General features: G+C 43.0%; 1 protein-coding gene across 1 annotated transcript in view; it reads left to right on the forward strand.

The window, feature by feature from the left end:
• Positions 1-24,328, forward strand: part of CACHD1 (cache domain containing 1) — a 200,802-nt gene that overhangs the window by 167,608 nt on the left and 8,866 nt on the right. The window contains exons 5-7 of the mRNA XM_060206358.1: positions 18,873-18,999; positions 22,391-22,535; positions 23,718-23,934. Of these exons, the coding sequence (XP_060062341.1) occupies positions 18,873-18,999; positions 22,391-22,535; positions 23,718-23,934 (489 nt within the window). The remainder of the gene's footprint in view (positions 1-18,872; positions 19,000-22,390; positions 22,536-23,717; positions 23,935-24,328) is intronic.

Below are 24,328 nucleotides of genomic sequence, written 5' to 3' on the forward strand. Positions count from 1 at the left end.
AATAAATAAAGATAATAAAATTCTTCAAGTTAAGGAAGCCTTAATTTACTGGCCATTGTTATAAGGACTTCAGGTTTTGTTCTGAGTGAGGAAATAGGCCATAGAATTGAGGGACTAGGAGAGTTTAAACAAAGAAATAACCTGATTAGACTTAAATCAGTCACCTTCCCATTGCTATAGGGAGATCACTGAGGAAGTTATTCCAAAAATCCATGTGACATATGATGAAGACACTAATAGCTGAGGTGGAGAGGAGCGGTTTAATTCTAAACACATTTTTGTTTGTTATTTTCAGTGATTTAATAGTCGTTTACAAGATCACAAAATTACAAGGTGGATTCTGAAAATGTTTTGAAGGTAGAACCATTAAGATGTGCTGATTAATAGTGGCTGAGTGTGTAAGAGTCGGGGAAGAGTCACTTAGGAAGGACTTCCAAGGCATTTAGCCTTATCCATAAGGATAGAGTTGCCTTTTATTGTAGCTGGGCAAAGAATGCATCTGCCTGAGAGGCAACAAGTCAGAATTTCAGCTTTTCAGATATTTCTTAAATATCCAAGTGGAAATTCATCTTAGGTAGGTGGCTAGATAGGCCTGGAGTGCATAGACTCGGTCAAATTGGAGAGTATGAGATTCTGATATTATGCAGCAAGTGACTAGGACTGGATTAGAAAAGAAAAGAGCTGGGGCTGGGTGGTGGTGCACCTGCTTGACTGCACATGTTACAATGCTCAAAGACCCAGGTTCAAGCCCCCAGTCCCTACCTCCAGGGGGGGGATGTTTTACAAGTGGTGAAACAGTTCTGCGGGTGTCTCTCTCTGTCTCTATCCTATAAAGAGAATTTGAAATAATTTTTTTCAAAGAGGAGAGAAGAGCTCTAGGGACTCAATCTGGGGACTTAGATGCCAGTCAAATGAAGAGGAGACAGTAAAGGAAGCTGATAAGAAGGCAGTCTGGTAGGAGGAAAACAAAAATCCTTCTCTCTAAAGCCAAGTGAAAAAGATTTCAACAAGAGAGAGAGCAACTGTGTTAAGCAGACCCACTGTAATTAAGGCTAAGAAAGCCAGTCATTGGATTTTACAAAACACAATTTGCTAGTGAACTTGATAAGGGCTATTTGGAATAAAAAATCATGCATAGAGATGAGGCCACAGTGACATAGCTCACTTGAGGAGTGTACTGCTTTGCCATGTTGGCAACCCAGACCCAAACCCTAGGTCCCAGTGCACTGAAGGAGGGAGATGTAGGTACTGTGGTCACTCCCTGCCTCTCTGTCTGTCAAAATTAAATAAGTAAATAAGTAAAAGAATGAACAAGAGGACTTGACATCAGTAAGTGCATATGCTCTTAATGTTTCTCAAAAGGAAAGCTTGCGGGAGCGGGGGGCGTGGTGGAGGCATTAGCGCAGCAGGTTAAGCGCACATAGTGTGCAGCACAAGGATCTGGGTTCACGCCCCAGACTTCCCACCTGCTGGGCGGGGGAGGGGGTGTTGCTCCGCAAGCAGTGAAGCAGGTCTGCAGGTGTCTACCTTTCTCTTCCCCCTCTTTGTCTTCTCCTACCCTCTCGATTTCTCTCTGTCCTATCTAACAACAACGACATCAATAACAATAATAATAACTACGGCAACAAGAAAGGAAGATGGATTGCCGCCAGGAGCAGTGGATTTGTATGCAGGCAATGAGCCCCAGTGGTAACCCTGGAGGCAAAAATTAAATAATTAATTATTAGTTAAAATAAAGGAAAGCTGGAAGCCCCATGTGGATTCAAGAATGAATATATTTATGTGTACATTTATTTAATTGTTGATTTTTTTCTTTTTTTAATATTTATTTATTCCCTTTTGTTGCCCTTGATTTTGTTGTTGTAGTTATTCATGTTGTCGTTGTTGGACAGAGAGAAATGGAGAGAGGAGGGGAAGGGAGAAAGAGGGAGAGAAAGACAGACATCTACAGACCTGCTTCACCGCCTGTGAAGCGACTCCCCTGCAGGTGTGGAGCCGGGATCTTGAACCAGGATCCCTTTGCGCCACCTGCACTTGGCCTGCTGTGCTACCGCCCAGCTTCCATATTTGTTGAGAAGGATTGCCAGAGCCCAGTCATCAAGTTGGGATTCCCAGGTGAGAATCTAGAAGTAGAGACCGTCATTCTTAGGAAGGGAGAGTGAATATATAAATATGTAGAGATGTTTGTATGGAAAAAATTGGGCAGGCTTAGATAGCATAATGGTTATGCAAAGAGAATCTCATGCCTGAGGCTCCGAAGTCCCATGTTCAATCCCCCACACTACCACAAACCAGAGCTGAGCAGTGCTCTGGTAATAAATAAATAAAAGGAGAGAGACAGAGAGAGAGAGAGGAAGTGTAGCACTTGGAGAGGTGACTCTGTCTTCTTAGGAAATTAAAAGCAAGATCATTGGCTGAAAATGAGGTTCTGGGACAAAGCATTGAAGATCAATTAGTTATACAGAGATTATCTTCTATTCTTCAGGCTTTGAGCAGAACTAAGCTACACAAGTTATGTGGGGAGTCCTGATAAAATACTGTTTTATTGCAGAATTTCTTTGCAAAGGGAAAAGAGAAGTTTGTAAACCCAGGAAGTGGCAGAAGAGAATGGTGAGCGTGTAGGCCTATAATTAATGGCCAGATTGTGTAAGATACTGCCTAGCAAGAGTTGTTCTTACCATCGTTGATGTAGCTAGATTTACAAGCAGCTTTGGCAATAATCGGGTTTTTGAGAACTAACTCACTTGTATTTGAAGTTTTGTGACATTCCACTAGACGATGGCTACATCCCAAAATCCACATTCTTAAGCAGTCATTTGTAACCCGAGAAGAGTAGATGCTGAAGGGGAACCTCAGAGCCCCCCTCTTTTCCCTCCTCTCCAGCTCTTGCCTCTTTTCACAGCAAAGTTAATGCGCTTCATAGGCTATCATATGTCTGCTATTTACATCTGTGAGATGTCCAGCTCTGGGCTCTTGCAGACTGTGTATAATCCATCAATGGACCCCTAATTGATAACACAGTTTCACATTGCCTTTCAGACTGGCTGCAAACAGACTCACATAAATTGTAAACCACTCTAAGCTTCACTTCTCCAAAACTAGGTTATGTGTTCATTCATCCAGCACACACATGTGCAATTCTTTTTCTTGAAGCCAACCCAGTGCCAGATCTCTACTTTATAAATTGACTCCTTGTCCCTGATACAATTCAGTTACCTAACATTTGACAGCTCATGTGTTATATTATGGCGTTATATTATGGTTATATTGTGTTTTCCTCAGGTCCTTTCCTGATTTTTTTTTTAATCCCTAGTCTCTTACTCTCCATCCCCCCCCCCACACACACACACCCTACTTGAAATTCCTGCTGAGCTATTTTCTTGTGCGTAGCCTGATCCCTAAAGAATTTATTTGAAGAGTCCAAGCAAAGGTGCCTCTTGCTCTCTGGAGTTGGGCAATTGAGGTGAGAGTGGCAGTGGGAGTTAGTCTTTCTCACCAAAAGAAAAAGTGTCTTGAAGTTTCTTTGTTGTGTTTGATTTCAAGAGTGTTTGAAGTTTCCAACTTCGATCTTGGTAGTGCTATAGCCTTCACTGAGAAAAGGGGCATCTGTAAGTCATGTTCTAGAGGCAAGTGTGTCGGGGGCTGCAGGTGGACCCTGGAGGCTGGCAGCTGGGAGGCTACGTTCATAGGCTTCATCCCACCCTGCCATGAGTGACACTGATTGGCTCTGCACTCTGGTTTTTCTCCTTTATTTTATTTTATTTTATTTCATTTCATTTTATTTTTGCCTCCAGGGTTATTGCCAGGGCTCAGTGCCTGCACCACAAATCCACTGCTCCTGGAGACCATTTTTTCCCCTTTTGTTGTGGTTATTATTATTGTTGTTGTTGTTGCTTTCATTGGATAGGACAGAGAGAAATGGAAAGAGATGGGGAAGACAGAAGAGGTATTGAGAAAGATAATCACCTGCAGACCTACTTCACCACCTGTGAAGTGACTCCCCTGCAGGTGTGGAGCTGGGCGCTCGAGCCAGGATCCTTACGCTGGTCCTTGTGCTTCGCGCCATGTGCATTTAACCCTCTGCGCTACCTCCCTACTCCCTCTCCTTTATTTTAAAGCAGCATGAAAATGTTCTAGCAAATGCAGAATACAGTTAGCTCAGCGACAAACTGTGTGTGTTCTACCTAAAGACCAAAAATATAGAAATAAGGATAACCAAGTTGGGAGTATCAAAAGACATGGTAAGAAGTTACGTGCCATCTGGAACTCATACTCTGTCTTTTCTATAGAATGGAATAATGAAGGTTTTGGCGGACCCTAGTTGTGATTTGCTATTGGTGAAGCGGTAGTATCCTTATCTTAGCAGCAAATCAACGTGCATCAGTGTTTCGGACTATGCAAATGAATAAAATGGTCCCTGTGAAACTAACCATATAATACCATGCAATGTACAGTGTATGCAAGAAAGTCAGTGCATAGCTGGGCCAGAGACATAGCTCACGTGGCAGCGTGCCTGCGGTTTTGTGTGTGATCCAGGTTCTAGCCGGGTCTGACACCACACAGGAGGTGCTATGGAAATGAAGGAAATATTTCTTCTCTCTCTCTCTCTTTGTGTGTGTGTGTGTGTGTGTGTATGTGTGTGTGTGTGTCTTTCAAGTGATATATATATATATATATATATTTACTTATTTCAGGTGGAAACGGAGAGAAATTGAGAGGGTAGGTGGAGACAGAAAGGGAGAGAAGGGGAGAAGGAGAGAGAAAGAGAGATAGACGTGCCTGCAGCACTGCTTCATTACTTGTAAAGCTCTCCCCCCTACGAGTGAGGGCCGGGGTCTTGAACCTGGATCCTTGTGCACTGTAATGTGTGTGCTCAAACAGATGTGTCACCACTCTGCCCCCATCAATGACGTCTCTTACTGTCTCCATCTCTCTGCTTCTCTATGTGAATGAAAACAAAAAAGGCCTGAAGCACTGAAACCACAGGTGCATGAGAACCCACTTTCACCTGATAAATAAATGTTAAAAAAAGGCACATCAGCCCACTTTTGCTTAATACCTCATAAACTATTTTATAATTTTGTCTTATTCTTACCACAACTACTAGGGGTGAAAACTGTGGTGTAAGAAGACCCTGTCAAAGCACAGAACTTGTATGCCTGATGATCCAAATGTTGTAGGTTCAGTCCTTGGCACGTTATGCCAGAGCTTCTCTCTCTCTCTCTCTCTACATACATACACACACACACACACACACACACACACACACACACACAAATATATATAGCTCCCTCTCTAAGCATATACTTTTATTTAATTATCTATTCCCTTTTGTTGCCCTTGTTTTTTATTGTTGTTGTAGTTATTGTTGTTGTTACTGATGTCATCATTGTTAGGTAAGACAGAGAGAAATGGAGAGAGGAGGGGAAGACAGAGAGGGGGAAGGAAAGACACCTGCAGACCTGCTTCACCGCCTGTGAAGCGACTCCCCTGCAGGTGGGGAGCCGGGGGTTCGAAACAGGATCCTTACGCTGGTCCTTGTGCTTCGCGCCACCTGCACTTAACCTGCTGCAGTACCGCCTAACTCCTGATATATAATTACTTTTAAAAAGCAAGGTGTTGTGATCCACATAATGAAACATCAGATGATCTGACTCCTTGTCCAGTGATCCTTCTACACTGCTTGAGATAGGGGTATCTCTGTCACTGTGTCATGTCTACTCTGGACAGGTCAAAGTCTCTGGGGATCTGTAAAAAATAGAGTCAGCACAAATCCTTGTGTCAAAGAAAAGAAAACACAATTATTATCAGTGGGCCTTGTGCTTTAGTATGTGAACTTTCCATTTGGTTTTGAGTTTAATTGCAATTTTGATTGTTTTTTTTCACTTGAAGTAACTTAATGACAGACTTAAAACAACAGGGCAGGCAAAAGACTTTTGCAGAGGAGAATGGGTGGAAGTGTAGCTCCACTGGGACAAGGGAGAAACCAGGCATATTGAGGTGACCTTAAAGACAGCGGGGCAGTGGAAGTGTTCTGTGACATTCGAAGCACTTTAATTAGGTGTGACGAGGGTGACAAGAAGTGGAGAATCCGTGTAGATCATGCTTTCCAGTTGCTCAGTGGAACAAGGGAGAGGATCCTGATCACTTAAGATATATAACGGGTTTTCTTTTTTTTTTTCCCCCTACCAGAGCACTACTTAGCTTTGGCTTATGGTGGTGAGGGGATTGAACATGGGACTTTAGAGCCTCAGGCAGGAGAGTCTGTTTGCATAACCATTATGCTGTCTACCCCCCAGCTATGTTGTTGTTGAGGCTATTTTTTGTTGTTGTTGTTTTGTTTTGTTTTGTTTTGTTTTGGAACCTTAAAAACATTTACATGCTGGGGCCAGGTGGTGGCAATCCCGGTTAAGTACACATAGTACTAAGCTCAAGGTTCTGGGTGTGAGCCCCCAGCTGCAGGTCTGCAGATATCTATCTTCCCTCTCTGTCCTGTCCAGTCAAGTGGAAAAAATATCCTCCAGGAGCAGTGGACTCATAGTGCAAGCACCAAGTCCTAACAATAATATCCTGGAGGCAAAAACAAAAAGTGTGCACGCTGGGGTTGGGCTGGGTGCAGTGGTGCACCCAGTCAGCTGAACACACACGTTTCCATGTGCAAGGACCAGTGTTAAAGTCCTCAGGTCTCACCTGACACAGAGAAGTTGAATAAGCAGTGCTGCAGCACTCTATCTATCTGCCATTTATCTATCCCTTCCTCCTTCCCCCTTTCCCTCCCAATTTCTCTCTGCCCTGTCAAATAAGTAAATAAGGGGTCAGGTAGGTATTGGCGCACCTGGTTGAGTGCACATGTTACAGTGCAAAAGGACCTGGGCTTAAGCCCTGGTCCCCACCTGCAGGGGCAAAGCTTCACGAGTGGTGAAACAGAGCTGCAGGTGTCCCTCTGTCTCTCTTCCTCTCTATCTCCCCTCTCCCCTCTCAGTTTCTCTCTGTCTCTATCAAATAAAGATAATAAAAAAAAAGTTTAAGTAAACAAATACATATGTTTTTAAGTGTCGATGAAAAAATATGACGTGAAAAAACAGAAACAACACTAGATATTAATACATTTTGTCTGAAGTGTGTATTATGTATAAAGTCAGCTGGAGTGCTTTGCCCAAAAAAAAAAAAAAAAGCTTATTCTGGGGGTCTGGATGATAGCTCACCTAGCTCAATGTTCACATTACCATCCATGCATGAGGACCTGGGCTCTGGTGAAGCAGATCTGCAAGTGTCTCTGTCCCTTTCAATTTCTGTCTGTCATATAAAATTGGGAGGGGGAGAAAAATTACCACCAAAAGCAGAGGATTGATTCATCCTGCAGGCACCAAGCTCCAGTAATAACCATGGTGGCAAGAAAGGAAAACTACTATAAAAACGGTGTGTGTGTGTGTGTGTGTGTGAGAGAGAGAGAGAGAGAGAGAGAGAGAGAGAGAAAGAGAGAGTTATTCGGGTCCCAAGTCAGAATGTTGGCTCAGGAAACTATTGGAACATTAGTTTCAAAAACTAACTGTGATGACCAACGAGGCATGAAAATACCGTTTTTGCCAATTTCTCTCTCTCTCTCTCTCTCTCTCTCTCTCTCTCATATATATATATGTATGTATATATATTTTATTCCCTTTTGTTGCCCTTGTTTTTTATTGTTGTTGTGGTTATTATTGTTGTTGATGATGTCATTGTTGTTGGATAGGACAGAGAGAAATGGAGAGAGGAGGGGAAGACAGAGAGGGGAGAAAAAGATAGGCGGCTGTGAAGCGACACCCCTGCAGGTGGGGAGCCAAGGGCTCGAACCGGGATCCTTAGGCTGGTCCTTGTGCTTTGCGCCACCTGCGCTTAACCCTGTGCTACCGCCTGTCCCCCCCCCCCCCCCGCCCCCTTCCCCAATGTCTCTTACTCCTTTTGTGACCTGACCTTTGAGTACTGTGGGAGTGGTCTCCTAGAAAGGAAGAGGCCAGGGCTGTAGCTCAGCAGGTGTCTGTCTTTCTCTCCCTCTCTCTTCCCCACCTCTCTCCATTTCTCTCTGTCCTATCCAACAACTACTACAACAAGAAAAAAACAACAAGGGCAACAAAAGGGAATAAATAAATCAAATAAATTTTTTAAAAAAAGGGAAGGAAGAGGCCAGAGCAGTTAGTCCTGTGCTGATTTCTTTTACAGTGCCCTAGAACTTTATTCTTGATTCTCAGACCCAGTGGCCACATTACCTAAACCAAGTAAAAGTTGAATGTCTATCTTATTCTCATTATTATTTGCATCTTATGGGCACCCGTAGAAAGAGTATAAAGGGTTATGGGTTTGGGGGGATCAGAGATTTGAGAATGCTTTCTCCTCGGTATTAAAGTAAGCATACTGAGAGATCCAGTCAGTCACCACAATTCTCATTTTGGCAACGGGCCTTAGTCAGCATGATCAGTGTAGTGGAAGAATTATAGAACTTCTTGCTCTGCATTTTATACCAAACGTAGAGCTTAAGTCACGCTTCCCTTCCGGAGGCAGCATATCCCAAGCTACAAAAATGGAGAATAACCACATCTCTTTAAACCGCCACATTCTGCTTCTTGTAGCTATTATATGCTTGGGGGAAATTAACCTTTATATGCTGTGGTTTTTTTGAATAATAAATAAAACATAGGACTATCATAAAAATTAATGAAATAATATTTATCAAAGACTTAACCAAGTGCCTGATCTATGGTCAAACACTCAATATGCTCACCACTTCTGGCATAGCCTCAACCATGTCTAGATTTCCAGGAAGGTGTGGCATTTCCAGAGAACATAATAAAATGATACTCAGGATATGAGTGAGGAGTGGGAATTGGAAAACTGTGATGTCATGCCAGGAATTTTGTTTAGAGCCCTCAGGATGCTAATTTATTTTCAGTTCTTTCCAAAATTATGTCTGTAGCACTGAATAGCTCTGGAAGACGCGATGTAGCTTCTTGCCTGTATGTTTGTAATTCTACATACTTAGCAGTGTGGTTTGGGTTTTTTTGGTTTTTTTTTTTTTTTTTTTTTGGAGCATAGTCATATTTTGTATTTGGCAAGCTAAGGGAGACAGGCAGAATCTATGTATTTTCCTGAATAGTGTTGAACTAGGCATCAGAAAAGCCATATTCCTTGAGTTAGGAGTCATTAGACTTTCTGTTTAAAAACATTTTGCTTTTTGTAATCCATTGATTTCTCCTTAGCCTCATGTGTTTAAGCATTAATGAAGATAGTCAAGGATTTTGAGGACTTCACTGGCTTGATTTTCTCTGGGAAAGCTATTGACATAAGAACTAGGCAGAGATAGATGTTGCTATCTCTCTGTAGACTAGATACATATATTTCCCCCCTGGATAGAAACAGAGGAACTGAGATGGTAGGAGAGCAAGCGAGAGAGAGAAAAGAGATCATCTGCAGCACTGTTTCATCACTTGTAAAGTTTTCCCCATGCAGGTGGGGACCAGGGTGTTAAACCCAGTGCAAGTAAAGAAACTGAGAGACCTCACAGGCTGCAAAGATGAAGGTCACAAAAAAGTGATCCCAGGAGTCGATGTAGCGCAGTGGGTTAAGCGCAGGTGGCACAAAGCACAAGGACCGGCCTAAGGATAGCTGTTCAAGCCCCCGGCTCCCCACCTGCAGGGGAGTCACGTCACAAGCAGTGAAGCAAGTCTGCAGGTGTCTATCTTTCTCTCCCCTCTCTGTCTCCCCCTCCTGTCTCCATTTCTCTCTGTCCTATCCAACAACAATGACATCAGTAACAACAACAATAATAACCACAACAACAATAAAAAACAAAAACAACAAAAGGAAAACTTTTTTTAAAAAATGATCCATCATGCACTAACACACTCAGCAAGTACTAAGCACTTTCAAAAATGAGGACACATTTTAGAGTCTTGGGATGTGACAAAACTAACTTGGTTCCTACCTTCATGGAGCTTACGTCTCATCTGCATGAGAGACGTAAAACAGCAGGGCACAGACATACATAACAGATGTTACCAGCGTTTGTTCGGACAACATGTTGGGTGTTATAAAGATAGTTAGTCAGAAAAGGTCTTTGAAAAGATAAAATTTAAGGCAAACCCCAAAGGCTAGAAAGAACTAACTTAGAGGAACTGGAAAAGGAGAGTTATTCCAGGCCTAAGGATCGCCTTGTGCAAAAAGGTTGGCACATTTGGGAAAGTAAAAGAAATAGCTACTTGAAGTAGTGAGTCCAAGAGAGAAAAGGCAGCATTGAAAAGTAGGAAGTGGTATGAGAAGAGTGGATTGCATGCTAGGAACAGGCCGGTTGGAAACCTTTAAAAGGTTTTTAAATGGGGGGGGTCAGGCGGTAGCGCAGTGGGTTAAGCACATTTGGTGCAAAGCACAAGGACTGGCGTAAGGATCCCAGTTCGAGCCCCCAGCTCCCCACCTGCGGGGGAGTCGCTTCACAGGTGGTGAAGCAGGTCTGCAGGTGTCTGTCTTTCTCTCCCTCTCTCTGTCTTCCCCTCCTCTCTCCATTTCTCTCGGTCCTATCCAACAACGACATTAATAGTAATGATAATAATAACCACAACAACGATAAAAACAACCAGGGTAACAAAAGGGAAAAAATGGCCTCCAGGAGCAGTGGATTCGTGGTGCCGGCACTGAGCCCCAGCAATAACCCTGGAGGCAAGAAAAAAAAAAAGCAGGGGGGTTGTTAAATGAAGGAATAGTGAAATTGGTTTCGCCTTTTAAAAAGCTGCCTTTGGAGCTATTTAGATAGTAACACAAAGAGAAGGGCTTGACTGGCCATGGTTTATTCTTCCCATTGCATTTTGATTGGTCAGGTCTTCCCTCTACACCCTAATAGCCAACCCAAACTAAACAGAAAGTGCAAAATAGCATTGGAGCGTGGCTTGGGTGTCTCTCTGTGTAATATCTGTTTGTTGTTATTTAAATGTGCCTGGATTCATTTTACTGAAAAAAGTGATCAGGGGCCAGGCAATGGCACACCTGTTTAAGCACATATGTTACTGACTGCAAGGACCCAGGTTTGAGCCCCCCACCCTCTGCAGGGGGTCTGATTCATGAGCAGTGAAGCCCATATGCAGGTGTCTATCTTTCTCTCCCTCTCTATGTCGTCATCCTTTCTCAATTTCTTTCTGTCCTATCTAATAATAATAATAATAATTTAAAAGGGGAAAAAAATGACCACTGAGAGTAGTGTGGATTTGTAGTGCTGGCACTGAGCCCCAGCAAGAACTGTGGATGAGAGAGAGAGAGAGAGACAGAGAGAGAGAGAGAGAGAGAGGAGGGGGGAGAGAGAGGAGAGTGATAATTACAAGACTGTTATTTCTAATCTTCCCATCATAAGTGTCAATGCACCACCCCACCACAACCACAGTGCATTTATTTAGTTAGTTATTTTTAACAATAATAATAAGAATGTGCACCCAGGGCTTTTACTTCCTTGTACATTGACTTTCTTGCCATCCCCTACATCCTCCAGTTTTTTTATTCATTCACAATGGGGGGTAGTGGGTGCCAGACAGGGACTGACAGGACCACACAGTCCCCTGTCCACCATTCATAGAGTTTCCCCTTGTTGCTGCCGGTAGTGTTACCATGGGGTTCCAGATGTGGAACACAGAGCCCTGCTCATAGTAAGGCATGTACTCTAACCATTATGCTATCTTCCAACCCTCCCCCAACACCCCCCCACCCCGGCCAGTTTATTTCTTTAAGTTTGCAAAAATCAGACACTTTTGAATACATACAAAATAATACGGTGTCTTGACGATACGGCTCTTTAGCCCTATATAAATTTGATATTCTTTTTTTTGTTTTTTATTTTAATGAGAGCGGTATAAAGAGAAAGACACAGAGAGAAACACCAGAGCACTGCTCAGTTCTGGCTTGCTGGGTATTGAACCTGAGAGTTTGGAGCCTCAGGCATGAAAGTCTTATGATGAACCATTATGCTGTCTCCCCAGCCCAGAGGCAACTACTGTCCATTGCTTCATTGCTTTCTGAGGTATAACGTGTTTCTATTCCATGTTCCAGTTGTAGCAGCCTATGGTGTCAATGATAAGCCCCATGGCATTGAAATACCCAACTAATGTGTGCTAATTTTCATAGTTCAATTTTGTTTGTTTATTTTTAAATGTTTTATTTCTTTTAATGGGAAAGATCAGAGCATTACTTAGTTCTGCCAGGGATCCAACCTTGGACCTCAGAGCCTCAGCTCAGGCCTAGAAGAACCATTTTGCTGTCTCCCCAACCCTAGTAATTCCTTCCTTTCTTCCTTCCTTCCTTCCTTCCTTCCTTCCTTCCTTCCTTCCTTCCTTCCTTTCTTTCTTCCAACATTAAGGGGTCGCTTTAGCCTTTTCTCTTATTTCCAATCATGAAAATCATTTCTTTTCATTGTGTATCTCCTTAGTTGGAGATACATTGTATATTTAAAAGCAAACACAACCATTATTTTAATTGATAAATACCAAAATTTATACACATTCACACAGAGATACTTATTCTACCCCGTAAGAAATAATCAGTTAGTTATTTTCTATGTGTTGGTTAGTGACTCATTCAACACGCCTCTAGAGCATAGAGAAGCACTGTAGCTAGTTCTGGAAAGAGGCAGGCAGACACTGCAAGATCACATCAAGGTTATCACTATGGCTTTGAGCATGTTGGCTCTGTAAAGTAGATATATCAGTCATAGAGGAATTCTGAACACTGGTGGGAGTAGATAGCATAATTGTTATGCATACAGATTCTCATTCCTGAGGCTCCAAAGTCCTCAGTTCAGTCCCCTGCACCACCAAAAGCAAGAGCTGAGCAGTGCTCTGGTAAGGAAGAAAAGGGGAAAGGAAAGGAGAGGAGAGGAGAGGAGAGGAGAGGAGAGGAGAGGAGAGGAGAGGAGAGGAGAGGAGAGGAGAGGAGAGGAGAGGAGAGGAGAGGAGAGGAGAGGAAAAGCACACAATATGAAACTGGCCTGCATGATGCTCAACAAAATTGCATAATTATAAAATCATTCTTATTGACATAGAGTTTTACTAAGGTCTAATTGACTTGTAGTAAATTTCACCGTTTTCATACATATGGCTGACAACATTTTTAACACATGTGGTCTCATGAAACCATCAGTCAAGCAGACTTTGTCTCCATTTACCTCCCTGTTTCTGTACCAATTATACTTGCTGCAGTGCTAGAAGGGAGAATTTATCCTTGATTGATTGATTGATTGATTGATTGATTGATTTATAAAATGGAAGTATTGACTAGACCATAGGATAAGAGGGGTACAATTCCATATAATTCCCACCACCAGAACCCTGTATCCAGTCCCTTCCCTTGAAAGCTTTCCTATTCTTTATTCTTCTGGGAATATGGATCCAGGGTCATTATGGGGTGCAGAATGTAGAAGGTCTGGCTTCTGTAACTGCTTCCCCGCTGAACATGGGTGTTGACAGGTCGCTTCATACTCCCAGCCTGTCTCTCTCTATCCCTAGTAGGGCAGGGATCTGAGGAGGTGGGGCTCCAGGACACATTGGTGAGGTCGTCTGCCCAGGAAAGTCAGGCTGACATCATGGTAGCATCTGGAACCTGGTGGCTGAAAAAGAGTTAAGATATAAAGCCAAACAAATTGTTAACTAATCATGAACCTAAATGCAAGAATATTATAGATGAAAATTTGGGGTCTCCATTTTGGAAAAAGCTAGTAGGTTTATTTTAGGGATATTCCAAGGGAGTTTATCCTTTTCAAAACATATTTCACACTCTTATGGCTCTAGAATGACTTAGCTCCAATATTTAATTTGATGTGGCATCAGAAGAAAGTCCTATTTTTAGAACTTATCAGATGAATTGTTGAAAAGGGATTGGGGAGATCAGGCAGTAGTGCATTGGCTTATGTGCGCAGGGCAGGAAGTGCAGTGACTGGCCTGAAGATCCCGGTTCGAGCCCCTAACTCTCCACCTGCTGGGGGGGGGGACCTCACAAGCGTTGAAGCAGGTCTGCAGGTGTCTATCTTTCTCTCCCCTCTCTCTATCTCCCCTCCTCTCTCAATTTCTCTCTGTCCTACCCAACAACAATGACATCAGTGACAACAACAACAAGGGCAACAAAAATGGGAAAAATTGGCCTGCAGGAGCAGTGGGTTCTTGGTGCAGGCACCATGCCCCAGCAATAACCCTGGAGGCAAAAAGAAAAGAAAAGAAAAGAAAAGAAAAGAAAAGAAAAGAAAAGGATTGAACAATACTTTTGTACAGGTCTCCTCTGCCTGCGTGCTACAGCTAAGCTACGTCCTCCTGTAGAGTGTACACCTTGATGTGACAAGAACCAGAACTCCACTTTTCTGGTGAGATGACTTAGATGCGATCTCATCCTCAAGCGTCTGAGCAGGTGTCTAGGCATGGACGAGTGAGAGTTACCTGTAGCATGAATGCTAACTAGAGTGGAAGGTATAAAGAGAGGTAAAACACTGGAGGACTACACAGAGAAAGGGATGAGTTCTGTCTTGTGGGTGAGTATCAGTAAGGAAGAAACCAGTCACTACCTCCTTCCTGCGGTTCTGTCTACGGACGGTTTAGATGGAGACAGACCCTGCCTGAAAGCCGAACACCGTACATCCCAGGCCAGCAGGTTGGGCGTCTGCCCAGCTTTTTCTAGGACAGCTTCCAGCATGTCTGAGGAAGGAGTGCTTTTACAGGATTCTCAGCCTGAGTTATCCAGTGGCCAGAACACCTACTTAACTCTGTGAATTGGAGGAAGCCCCCTGTGGGTTGTCTGCATGGATAATAAGACTCTCATTCCGCCTCCACATCTAGGTCAGAAAGGGGCCTGCAGGGTGCTCACCACAATGATAGATTCCTTCTGGGCTCTGGGGTCCTTATTACCATCTTATCTTCTGCTGGCACCAAATAATGGATGAAATTTAATCAGATGCCAAAGGAGATCTCGACAGGAGGGTTTGGGGAACATGGCCTGATCATTAAACTCCAATGCAGGAATGACTAGAAGCAATAAGAATGATCTTTTGTGGTGAAGCTCCGTGTATCCGGCACTATCTGCGTTCTGATGTATTTTTAAGACATTCTTGTACTCATGGCTTGCCTTTTAGTAGTCTCACTGTAGCCTGTTTATTGATACAGATGTTACTTTTAAATGAGGTCATGAGGCTTGCTTTTCCTTCCAAAGGCAGTGTTTGCCTTTTTTTATTGCCAGGTTGGCAGGGTTGCCGGGAAAACAGTGTTCAAATGAGATCAAGATTATGACGTGAGAACCCCAGGAGATAAGGTGGGATAGGGGAGGGCACTCTTCCAAATTTATACACTTGCACATCAGTCATAGGTGATAGGGGAAAGAAGGTAATAGGGGAAAGAGAGAGTGGCCTCCTGAGACCAGTGATGAACTTGATAGGTCTCCTGACAGAGCGAGGGTCAGGTGCTGTGGCCATGTGCTGGCTCAACTTTTCTTTTCTCTCTCTCTTTTCCCCCCTCCCCCAGAGTACTACTCAGCTCTGACTTATGGTAGTGTGGAGGATTGAACATGGGACTTTGAAGCCTCAGGCATGAGAGTCTCTTTGCCATACCATTATATTATCTACCCCCACTCTGACTTTCTTCACATCCACTGTGACATCTCCTCTGGCAGCTCAAAAAAAATTTTTTTTTATTTAAATTAAAAAAAAAAAAACACTTCTGAACCTGTTACCTCCCCTGTAATTTGAAGATCAGGAGATTTTACACCAAGAAGAAAATATGCTGTGGTCCCTGTGTGTGTTCTGGAACGCATGTTAAAGCCCCCACATTGTATATTATCTGTTGGAGGGCTACCGCTAACGCTGCAGGACCACTGGCCAGGTCTATATCACCACTATATATATATATATATATATATATATATATATATATATATAGTTTTATTGGTACACAGTTCCATGTTCACTTATGGATAGCCTCGACTGATTTTTGCACTACAAAGAGTTTTATAAGTTCACTTCTTTTTTTTTTTTAAGAATTTATTCATGAGAAAGATAGGAGGAGAGAAAGAACCAGACATCACTCTGGTACATGTGCTGCTGGGAATTGAACGCAGGACCTCATGGTTGAGAATCCAATGCTTTATCCACTGTGCCACTTCCCTGACTACAACACTTCCTTAAAAAAAAAAAAAAAAATTACTACTAGATAGAACCAGAGAGAATGGGGTCAGACGGTAGCACAGCAGGTTAAGCAAATAGGGCGCAAAGCTCAAGGACTGGTGTAGGGATCCCGGTTCGAGCCCCTGGCACCCCATCTGCAGGGGAGTAGCTTCACGGGTAGTTAAGCAGGTCTGCAGGTTTCTTTCTCTCCTCCTCTCTGTTTTCCCCTCCTGTCTCCATTTCTCTCTGTCCTATCCAACAACAAACGACATCAACAATAACAATAATAACTACAACAAGGCTACAACAACAAGGGCAACAAAAGGGGAAAAAATGGTCTCTAGGAGCAGTGGATTCGTGGTGCAGGCACTGAGCCCAGCAATAACCCTGGAGGAGAAAGAAAGAAAGAAAGAAAGAAAGAAAGAAAGAAAGAAAGAAAGAAAGAAAGAAAGAGAGAAAGAGAGAGAGAGAGAGAGAAAGAGAGAAAGAAAGAAAGAAAGAAAGAAAGAAAGAAAGAAAGAAAGAAGGGAAGAAGGGAAGAAAGAGACAGAGAAATCTAGAGGAGAGGGAGGTAGAGAGACACCCGCAGCCCTGTTTTACCGCTTTCTCCCCCCTCCAGATGGGGACCAGACGCTTGAACGTGGGTCCTTGCACACTGTAATGTGAGCGCTTAACCAGGTGTGCCACTGCCTGGCTCCCTGAGTTGTATCATTTCAGCAGAAGCCAAATGGTCTGCAAAACCTGAATCATTTACTGCCCTGTACCACATGTAAGGATTGCCATGTGGCACTGAGTGCTTTATCTCTGGCATTTGTCAAATGCATGTCATACTGTGCTTTTTACCTTTGCTCAGAGTCCTCCTCCAGGAATCTTCTACTCTCTTTTCTTCTCCTGTGATTTTACTGGCATAACTGTTACTGTACTTTTTTTTTTGGCCCCTCCTCTTTATGTGTCTATCAGCATGGGCTGTACAGATTGTAGCATGTGCATATGTACTTCATAACAGAGTCAGTGAGGGACAGAAAGGTAAGTTTAGCGGATAAGGGAGAGAAGTCTGACTTGGCAGACATGCTGACATGGCAGCAGAGACTTCTTAGAGGGTCATATGCAACAAAAGGTGGCCACAGAGCTGCACTGAGGGGCAGAGAGGCCGCATACACGGCATGGGAGGAAATACCACGTGTGGAACACAGGAGCTGGAGGACCCGGCCTGCAATCCTCGCTCAACTACCTATAGATGAAGCCTTGGACAAATCACTTAAACTCTTTCATTTTCTCAAGTCCCTTATCTTCATGTTCTTTTATGGGTTAAGTGAAATACTTGGGAGGAAAGCCTCTAACCTGGCACTGGCCCATTCGAGACATCCTACATGCCTTCAGAGAATGACTATGGTTTTGACTTTTATTCTCTTTCTTTCTTTCTTTCTTTCTTTCTTTCTTTCTTTCTTTCTTTCTTTTTCTTTTTCTTTTTTTTTTTTTGCCTCCAGGGTTACCACTATAGCTTGGCAACTAGGAATCCACTGCTCCTGGTGGCCATCTTTTCCATTTTATTGGATAGGACAGAGAGAATTGAGAGAGGGGAAGAGAAAGAGAGACACCTGCAGACCTTCTCCCTCTTGTGAAGGGACCTCTCTGCCACTGGAGAGCTGGGGAGCTTGAACCCGGGATCCTTGTACAGGTCCTTGCACTATGTACTATGTGCGCTTAACTGGGTACACCACCGCCTGACCCCCTAATTCTGACTTTTCCAGTAGAATCCTATATCCTATATGTATGTTGTTCTCTTCTTTGTGAAGTAAGCAAGGTCAAGTTTACAGGTCTAGTTCCTCTAGAGAGAACACCTATTTAATGTCATATTTAGAGAAGTCACGCCACACAGGAAGATACGTATGCTAACCCTCCAGGGAATAGTCAGCCCAGTGAGGGGAGAAACTAGAACAAATGAGTCATTTCTGCTGGAGAAATAATCCAGGTCATCAGTGTCAGCATACAATGTGAAGAACACTAGCTTCACTTGGTTGAAACATTCATTAAGTTTTATATTCACGGGGACAGGTTTTCAGGACCAGAAATGCAGGGCTAGCTTAACAGGAGAGAGAGATGATCCAGGAGCCAAGCTCATGGCAGTAGCAATATAAATCTTGATTCATGTGGGCACTCCAGGGTCAGGTGTGAGCACAGCGGGTTAAGCTACGTGGCGCCAAACCGCAATCCTCCCCCCCCTCTCCCCCCTGCTCTTCACGCCAGCCCTTCTCCAGGTCAGGACAGGGGAGATAAAACCAGGAATAGGAGTGGGCTTTATAGGGTAAAATCGGAAGTGGCAACTCGGAAGTGGAAATGGTTAGGAAAGGGGGTGGAGAGAGGTAAAAGGCATCCTGGGAAGGTGCAAGTGTCGTTAGCGACTGTTTTGACTGGTGGGATTAATTAATACTCTGCAGGCAGGGCAGGTCTCCAGGTAGAAAGAAGATAGATCAAAGATGGGGATCTTTCAGGCAAAACAATGATTATGTAAATAGACTATAGTGTCAGCAATGGAGCAGAGCAGGGTGGGGGCTGGCTTTAAGGCCCAACACAGAAAGAATTTTCATAGGAAATTTATAGTCTGATACCAGTGGAAATGTCTTCATCCTCCAAGTAGTCCATGCAAAGCAGACGCCTGCAGGAGGAGCAGTGCCTGCCTGCACCTGCAGACTTGGTGGCTATATTTCATTTTCCTTGCTTCCTTCAGTTCTTGCAGACAACCTGAAATCCAACCCTGGAATTAAGTGGCAGTATTTCAGTTCGGAAGAAGGAGTTTTCACTGTTTTCCCAGCACACAAATTCCGATGTAAAGGCAGCTATGAGCATCGCAGTAGGTACGTGAACTCATTAAGCTAAAGTTTCCATTGCTGCTTATGAGATGATTGACTCCTATTGACACACACACACACAGCTTTGCTTCTTTGTACTGGTTTCAGAAACTTGCTCTGAAATGACTTCACCACTTACCATATGTGCATGTGGAAACACTAGAGAAGGGTATAGGATCATGTCCAGAGCAAGCCAAGGAAAACACCATCTTTACCAAAGAAATTACATTGCTCGAAGCACCCCAGCTGCTTTGAGCTTCACATATCTTTGGCTGAGGCTTAAATGTTAATACCTCCTCTAAAGTACAGCCCTAGAAATCTGATTAGCATATTCTCAACTTCCCTTTCTGTGGTAATGTATCTGGTCAGCCCTCTGAGATTTGCAGACAAATCTTAGCCACTGGACGTTTTTTTAAGACTGTCCAGAAAACATTTGGTTAGAGATCATTAACATACCCCTTTTCTCAGAGAAATAATTTGGGATTGTACCACTTAGCCAGGAAGGCAGTAATGCTGTGATAATTTGTATGACAAGGCTCATCAATTTACAAAACCCCTCAGGCAAAGACATTGTTCCTTTTGGTTCCCATGGCTTGCTTTCTGCAGTCAGACGACTGTGCCAGAAACTCTGGAGTTAGGTAGGTGCTAGCTTCTTCTCATGTCGTTGTGTGGAACCTAAAAGAACCATCACTTTAGTTCCCTCCATCCGTACTAGAAAATCCATCTCAGATGTCCCCCCCAGGGAAAGCACCACTGTGATTTTTGTAGAAAAACACTGTATTGGCCAGGCTGTCATGCTCAAGGATTTAGGTTCCAGCCTGTGCTCCTCACCTGCAGGGCTGATTCTATAACTATCTGTCTATGTCTATGTGTATAAATAATTACATTTACCTATTTTTTTTCCCAATGGTCCCAGTTCACCTACATTTCATCCAGCTCTGCCCCAAATCTGCATATGTTAGCCATCAAGCCTCTCTTCCCTTGGCTAAGCAATCTAGTTTTTCTCTTCTGGATGGCTAGTCCCATTTCTCTATTTGTTCTGACTACTTTCCTCTGATGCCCTTGCAAGTTTTTATATCTCTTTGAAGTGTGCAGTAGTCCTCTGAACAGTGCAACAGGAAAAAAGAAATTGATTGCTCACAATTGTGCTATGAAGACCACCTCCCAGAGCTAACTTTTAATATTCTATTTATCCTTCTAAAGTGGTTTTCCACAGCCTGCTGAAGCAGTGCAAATACATATTCTGCTTTTCATTTATGAGTTGCAAAGAAGGAATTGTGTTGTTTAAAGAGAAGCCTCTTGCATAGCTTGTAGGAACAAAAAGAAAGTTCAGTGACGATAGTCAGATTTCCTTTTCTTTTTTCTCTTTCATTTCTGATAGCCATCACTCTTGATTCTTTTTTTTTTTTTTAATCCAATTTCTCTGCTGGCTCCATGGTACAGGCTAGTGGAAAAATGCGGTGATACTTTTTTTTTTTTAACTATTAATGCAGGACTTTTGGCTTGAGAACAAATAGTGTAAACTTGGCCAGATTTTGAGTTTCTTTGGTACTTTGCCTACATTTCTTAATTTGTGCCCAGCTTTTGTGACTGAACTGGCATCTAACATTTCACAGGAAAACCTAGTGGCGGTGTCAGTAAAGGGGAGAATTCTCATGAGATTGATTTGCTTTCTTAAGCTCCCCCTGATTTGTTCCAGCTTTAAAACTGTGAATAGAGACCTCATTAAAGCTTCTCACAAATCTTCCTGCACTGCACACGAGCAGAAGGCAGCTTTGAGAGAAGGCACTTCTCCACTGGAGCTCCCCCTCACCACCCCTTTTTCCTTAGTGTTGGCAAACAAAAACCTGGCAAGAAGAGTGGTTATCACAGCCTTGGACAAATTTGATGGCACATTTTTAAATGCTCAGATAAGAGGCCTTTTGGTAGCTGACCTGTGTGAATTGCTTTGGTACAGAAAGGAGAGGGTCCTCTTAGCAGTATCCTTTGTCTGCAGAGGGGGAGAAACTAAATTTGCCATTCAAACCTGCTCAGCATGCTCAGTGATTAGAGGCTGTCTCACTTTTAGCAACGTTCTGCTCTATAAATCTCCAAAGGAGGCCCCAGTGCTGGTCTGGACATTTTCTTCCTCCTTTATTCTGTCTCTTCCTCCAGTTCCATTTCCTGGAGCAGAAAGTTGGGGAAGAGGAAGCAGCATCAGCAGCGTCCTTATGTGCGGCTGAGAGGGCTGACTTTTGAGTGGACTGAAGGAAAGGAAAAGAAAAAAAAATCAGCCTCCCATTGGATTTGCTTCTGAAAACCTTTCACTTTCTGAAGAGGCAAATCACTGATCCCTGTTCTGCAGATGACACATTGCTGCCTTGAGCTATCTCCAGTGCGCTACAGCTTGTCCTGTGCTGGCCGTCTCTGAGGGAGGGCGAGGATAACGGGTTGTGTGGTGGCACACTCAATTAAGCACACTTGTTACAGATGCAAGGACCCCGGTTCAAGTCCCCACCAGTAGGGGGAAGCTTCACAAAGTGCTGAAAAGCAGTGCTGTAGGTCTCTCTCTCTCTCTCTCTCTCTCTCTCTCTCAATACCTCTCTGTGTTCTCCTTCCATCTCAGTTTCTGTCTCAATCCAATAACTGAGTAAATAAATACAAGGGTAGGGAGTCGGGCAGTAGTGCAGTGGGTTAAGCGCACATGGCAGTAAGCATAACGACCAGTATAAGGATCCCAGTTTGAGCCTCTGGCTCCCCACCTGCAGGGCAGTCGCTTCACAGGCAATGAAGCAGGTCTGCAGGTGTCTGTCTTTCTCTCCCCCTCTCTGCCTTTCCCTCCTTTCTCCATTTCTCTCTTTTCTATCCACCAACAAAGACATCAATAATAACTACAACAATAAAACAAGGGCAACAAAAGGGAATAAATAAATATAATTTTTTTAAATAAGTAAATAAATAATTACAAGGGTTCTTTATTATTAAAAACATAATAAGGAGGCCGGACAGTGGCGCACCCTGTCAGACGTGCATAGCACTATGCACAAAGACCAAGATAAGGACCTGAGTTCAAGCCCCCACTCCCCAGTGCAGCCGGGATATTTCACATATGATGCAGCAGGTCTGCAGATATCTATCTTTCTCTCTCCCTCTCTATTTCTCCTCTTCTCTCAATATCTCTCTGTCCCATCAAATAAACAAAAAAAAAAGGGGAAAAAAATTAAAATGGCTATCAAGAGTGCTGGATTCATAATACAGGCCCTGAGCCCCTGTAGGTAAAAAAAAAAAAAAAAAAAATAGAAGGGGAGGGGAAGGGGGACCAATTAAAATTAAGATAATAATAGACGCCAACATTTGTATTGTTCTGTGCTTGGTTTAGGGCCTGTTACCTAAAGTAACTGTGGTTCACTTTTCCTAGACCTATCTACGTCTCCACAGTCCGACCACAGTCAAAACACATAGTAGTGATCCTCGACCATGGGGCTGCTGTCACTGACACCCAACTTCAGATTGCCAAGGACGCCGCCCAGGTCATCCTCAGTGCCATCGACGAGCATGACAAGGTAAGGTAACTGCCACCCACCCCAAGTGATTCCAGTGCCACTGAATAGGTTTTTTTGTTTGTTTGTTTGTTTTTTGTATTTGAGGAAGCAGCTACCAATTGTGGTTCCAAATCTCTCTCTCTCTCTCTCTCTCTTTTTGCCACTAGGGCTATTGCCAAGGCTTAGTGCTTGCACCAGGAATCCACTGCTCCTGAAGACCATTTTTTTCCCCCTTTTGTTGCCCATGTTGTTGCTTTTTTCCCTTTTGTTACCCTGGTTGTTTTACTATTGTTGTGGTTATTATTATCATTGTTATTGATGTTGTTATTGTTGGGCAGGATAGAGAGAAATGGAGAGAGGGGGGAGAGAAAGACAGACACCTGTAGACCTGCTTCACCACCTGTGAAGCAAGCACTCTGTCTTCTAAATCTCTCTTTTTTTTAAAATATTTTTGCATTTATCTATGTACTTATTCCCTTTTGTTGCCCTTGTTATTTTGTTATAGTTATTGTTGTTGGATAGCTAAATCTCTTTTTAAACCACCCATACCACGCCAAGTCTGGATTTCTTTTATGACTTTGTTAAGGTTTCTAATTTCTTGTAACTTTTCCAGTAGAGATTTTGCTAATGTAGGGGCTGGAAGACAAGGTTTTGGATTCAGAATCCATACTGGACTCAGAGGATTAACGAGAAGTGAGAGATAAGGAAATCCTATGAGGTTTACTAATCTCTGGAACACCTCAGAGATGGGTGTGTATGACTGATGATATTCATCGCCTGTGGGGATTGATGGCTTCACTCTTAACTTTTCTAAGTTCAAAGGTTTTTACAAAGTAATGTCATTACTTAAAACACACACCCCATGTTTTTTGTTTGTTTGTTTACTTTTGCCCGTCTCTATCTGGAAAATCAGGATGGGCAATATTTGCTAAGTTATCTTTTTTTCCTCATTAAATACTTTTCTTAAATGTTGTATATGGACACCATACTGCTGACTTCATCTTGGAATAAAAGCCAAACTCTGGGATCCCTCTCTGCCAGTCCTTAGCTAATCCTTTGCAAATTTGATAGATTTATGCCCCGGGCCCCATATTTTTAACTTTTAGAAATTGTTGTATAGGCCTTCACTCCTGGAGTTGTTCTGAAACACTTTTTTTTTTTTTTTTTTACATGGCTGGATAATACAGTTTCTCTTTCCTGCAGATCTCCATGTTGACTGTAGCAGATACTGTGAGGACCTGTTCCCTAGACCAATGCTATAAAACATTCCTCTCTCCGGCCACCAGTGAGACAAAGAGGAAAATGTCCACTTTCGTTAGCAGTGTCAAGTCTCTGGACAGCCCTACCCAGCATGCACTGGGCTTTCAAAAGGCATTTCAGCTGATCCGAAGCACAAGCAACAACACAAAGTTCCATGCAAGTAAGAACCTTCTCCCACTTAATAAGGACTTAATAAGCTTGTCATCGGCAAAGGCTAGTGATCACACAAATGCATTGAGGACTTTCATTTAAATCAACTTGGGATTAAATGTTTGTTTTGTCATAGTGCATAGTGTTCATCTGATACTAAGCTCTTGCTAGATGTTTTCATCTTTACCAACCTAAGGAAGTTAGTACCCATGATCTCTTTACTCCTGGGCCCTTTTCTTCCTGCTCCTTAATGACGCACATATCTGAGTTCCTAGAACCATCCCGCACCAGGGGAATGCCCACATTCTTTTTTTTTTATTTATTTTCCCTTTTGTTGCCCTTTTTTTTTTATTGTTGTAGTTATTATTATTGTTGTTGTCAATGTTGTTGTTTTGGATAGGACA

Source organism: Erinaceus europaeus, chromosome 13 (assembly GCF_950295315.1).
Source record: "Erinaceus europaeus chromosome 13, mEriEur2.1, whole genome shotgun sequence".
Classification (NCBI taxonomy): domain Eukaryota; kingdom Metazoa; phylum Chordata; class Mammalia; order Eulipotyphla; family Erinaceidae; genus Erinaceus; species Erinaceus europaeus.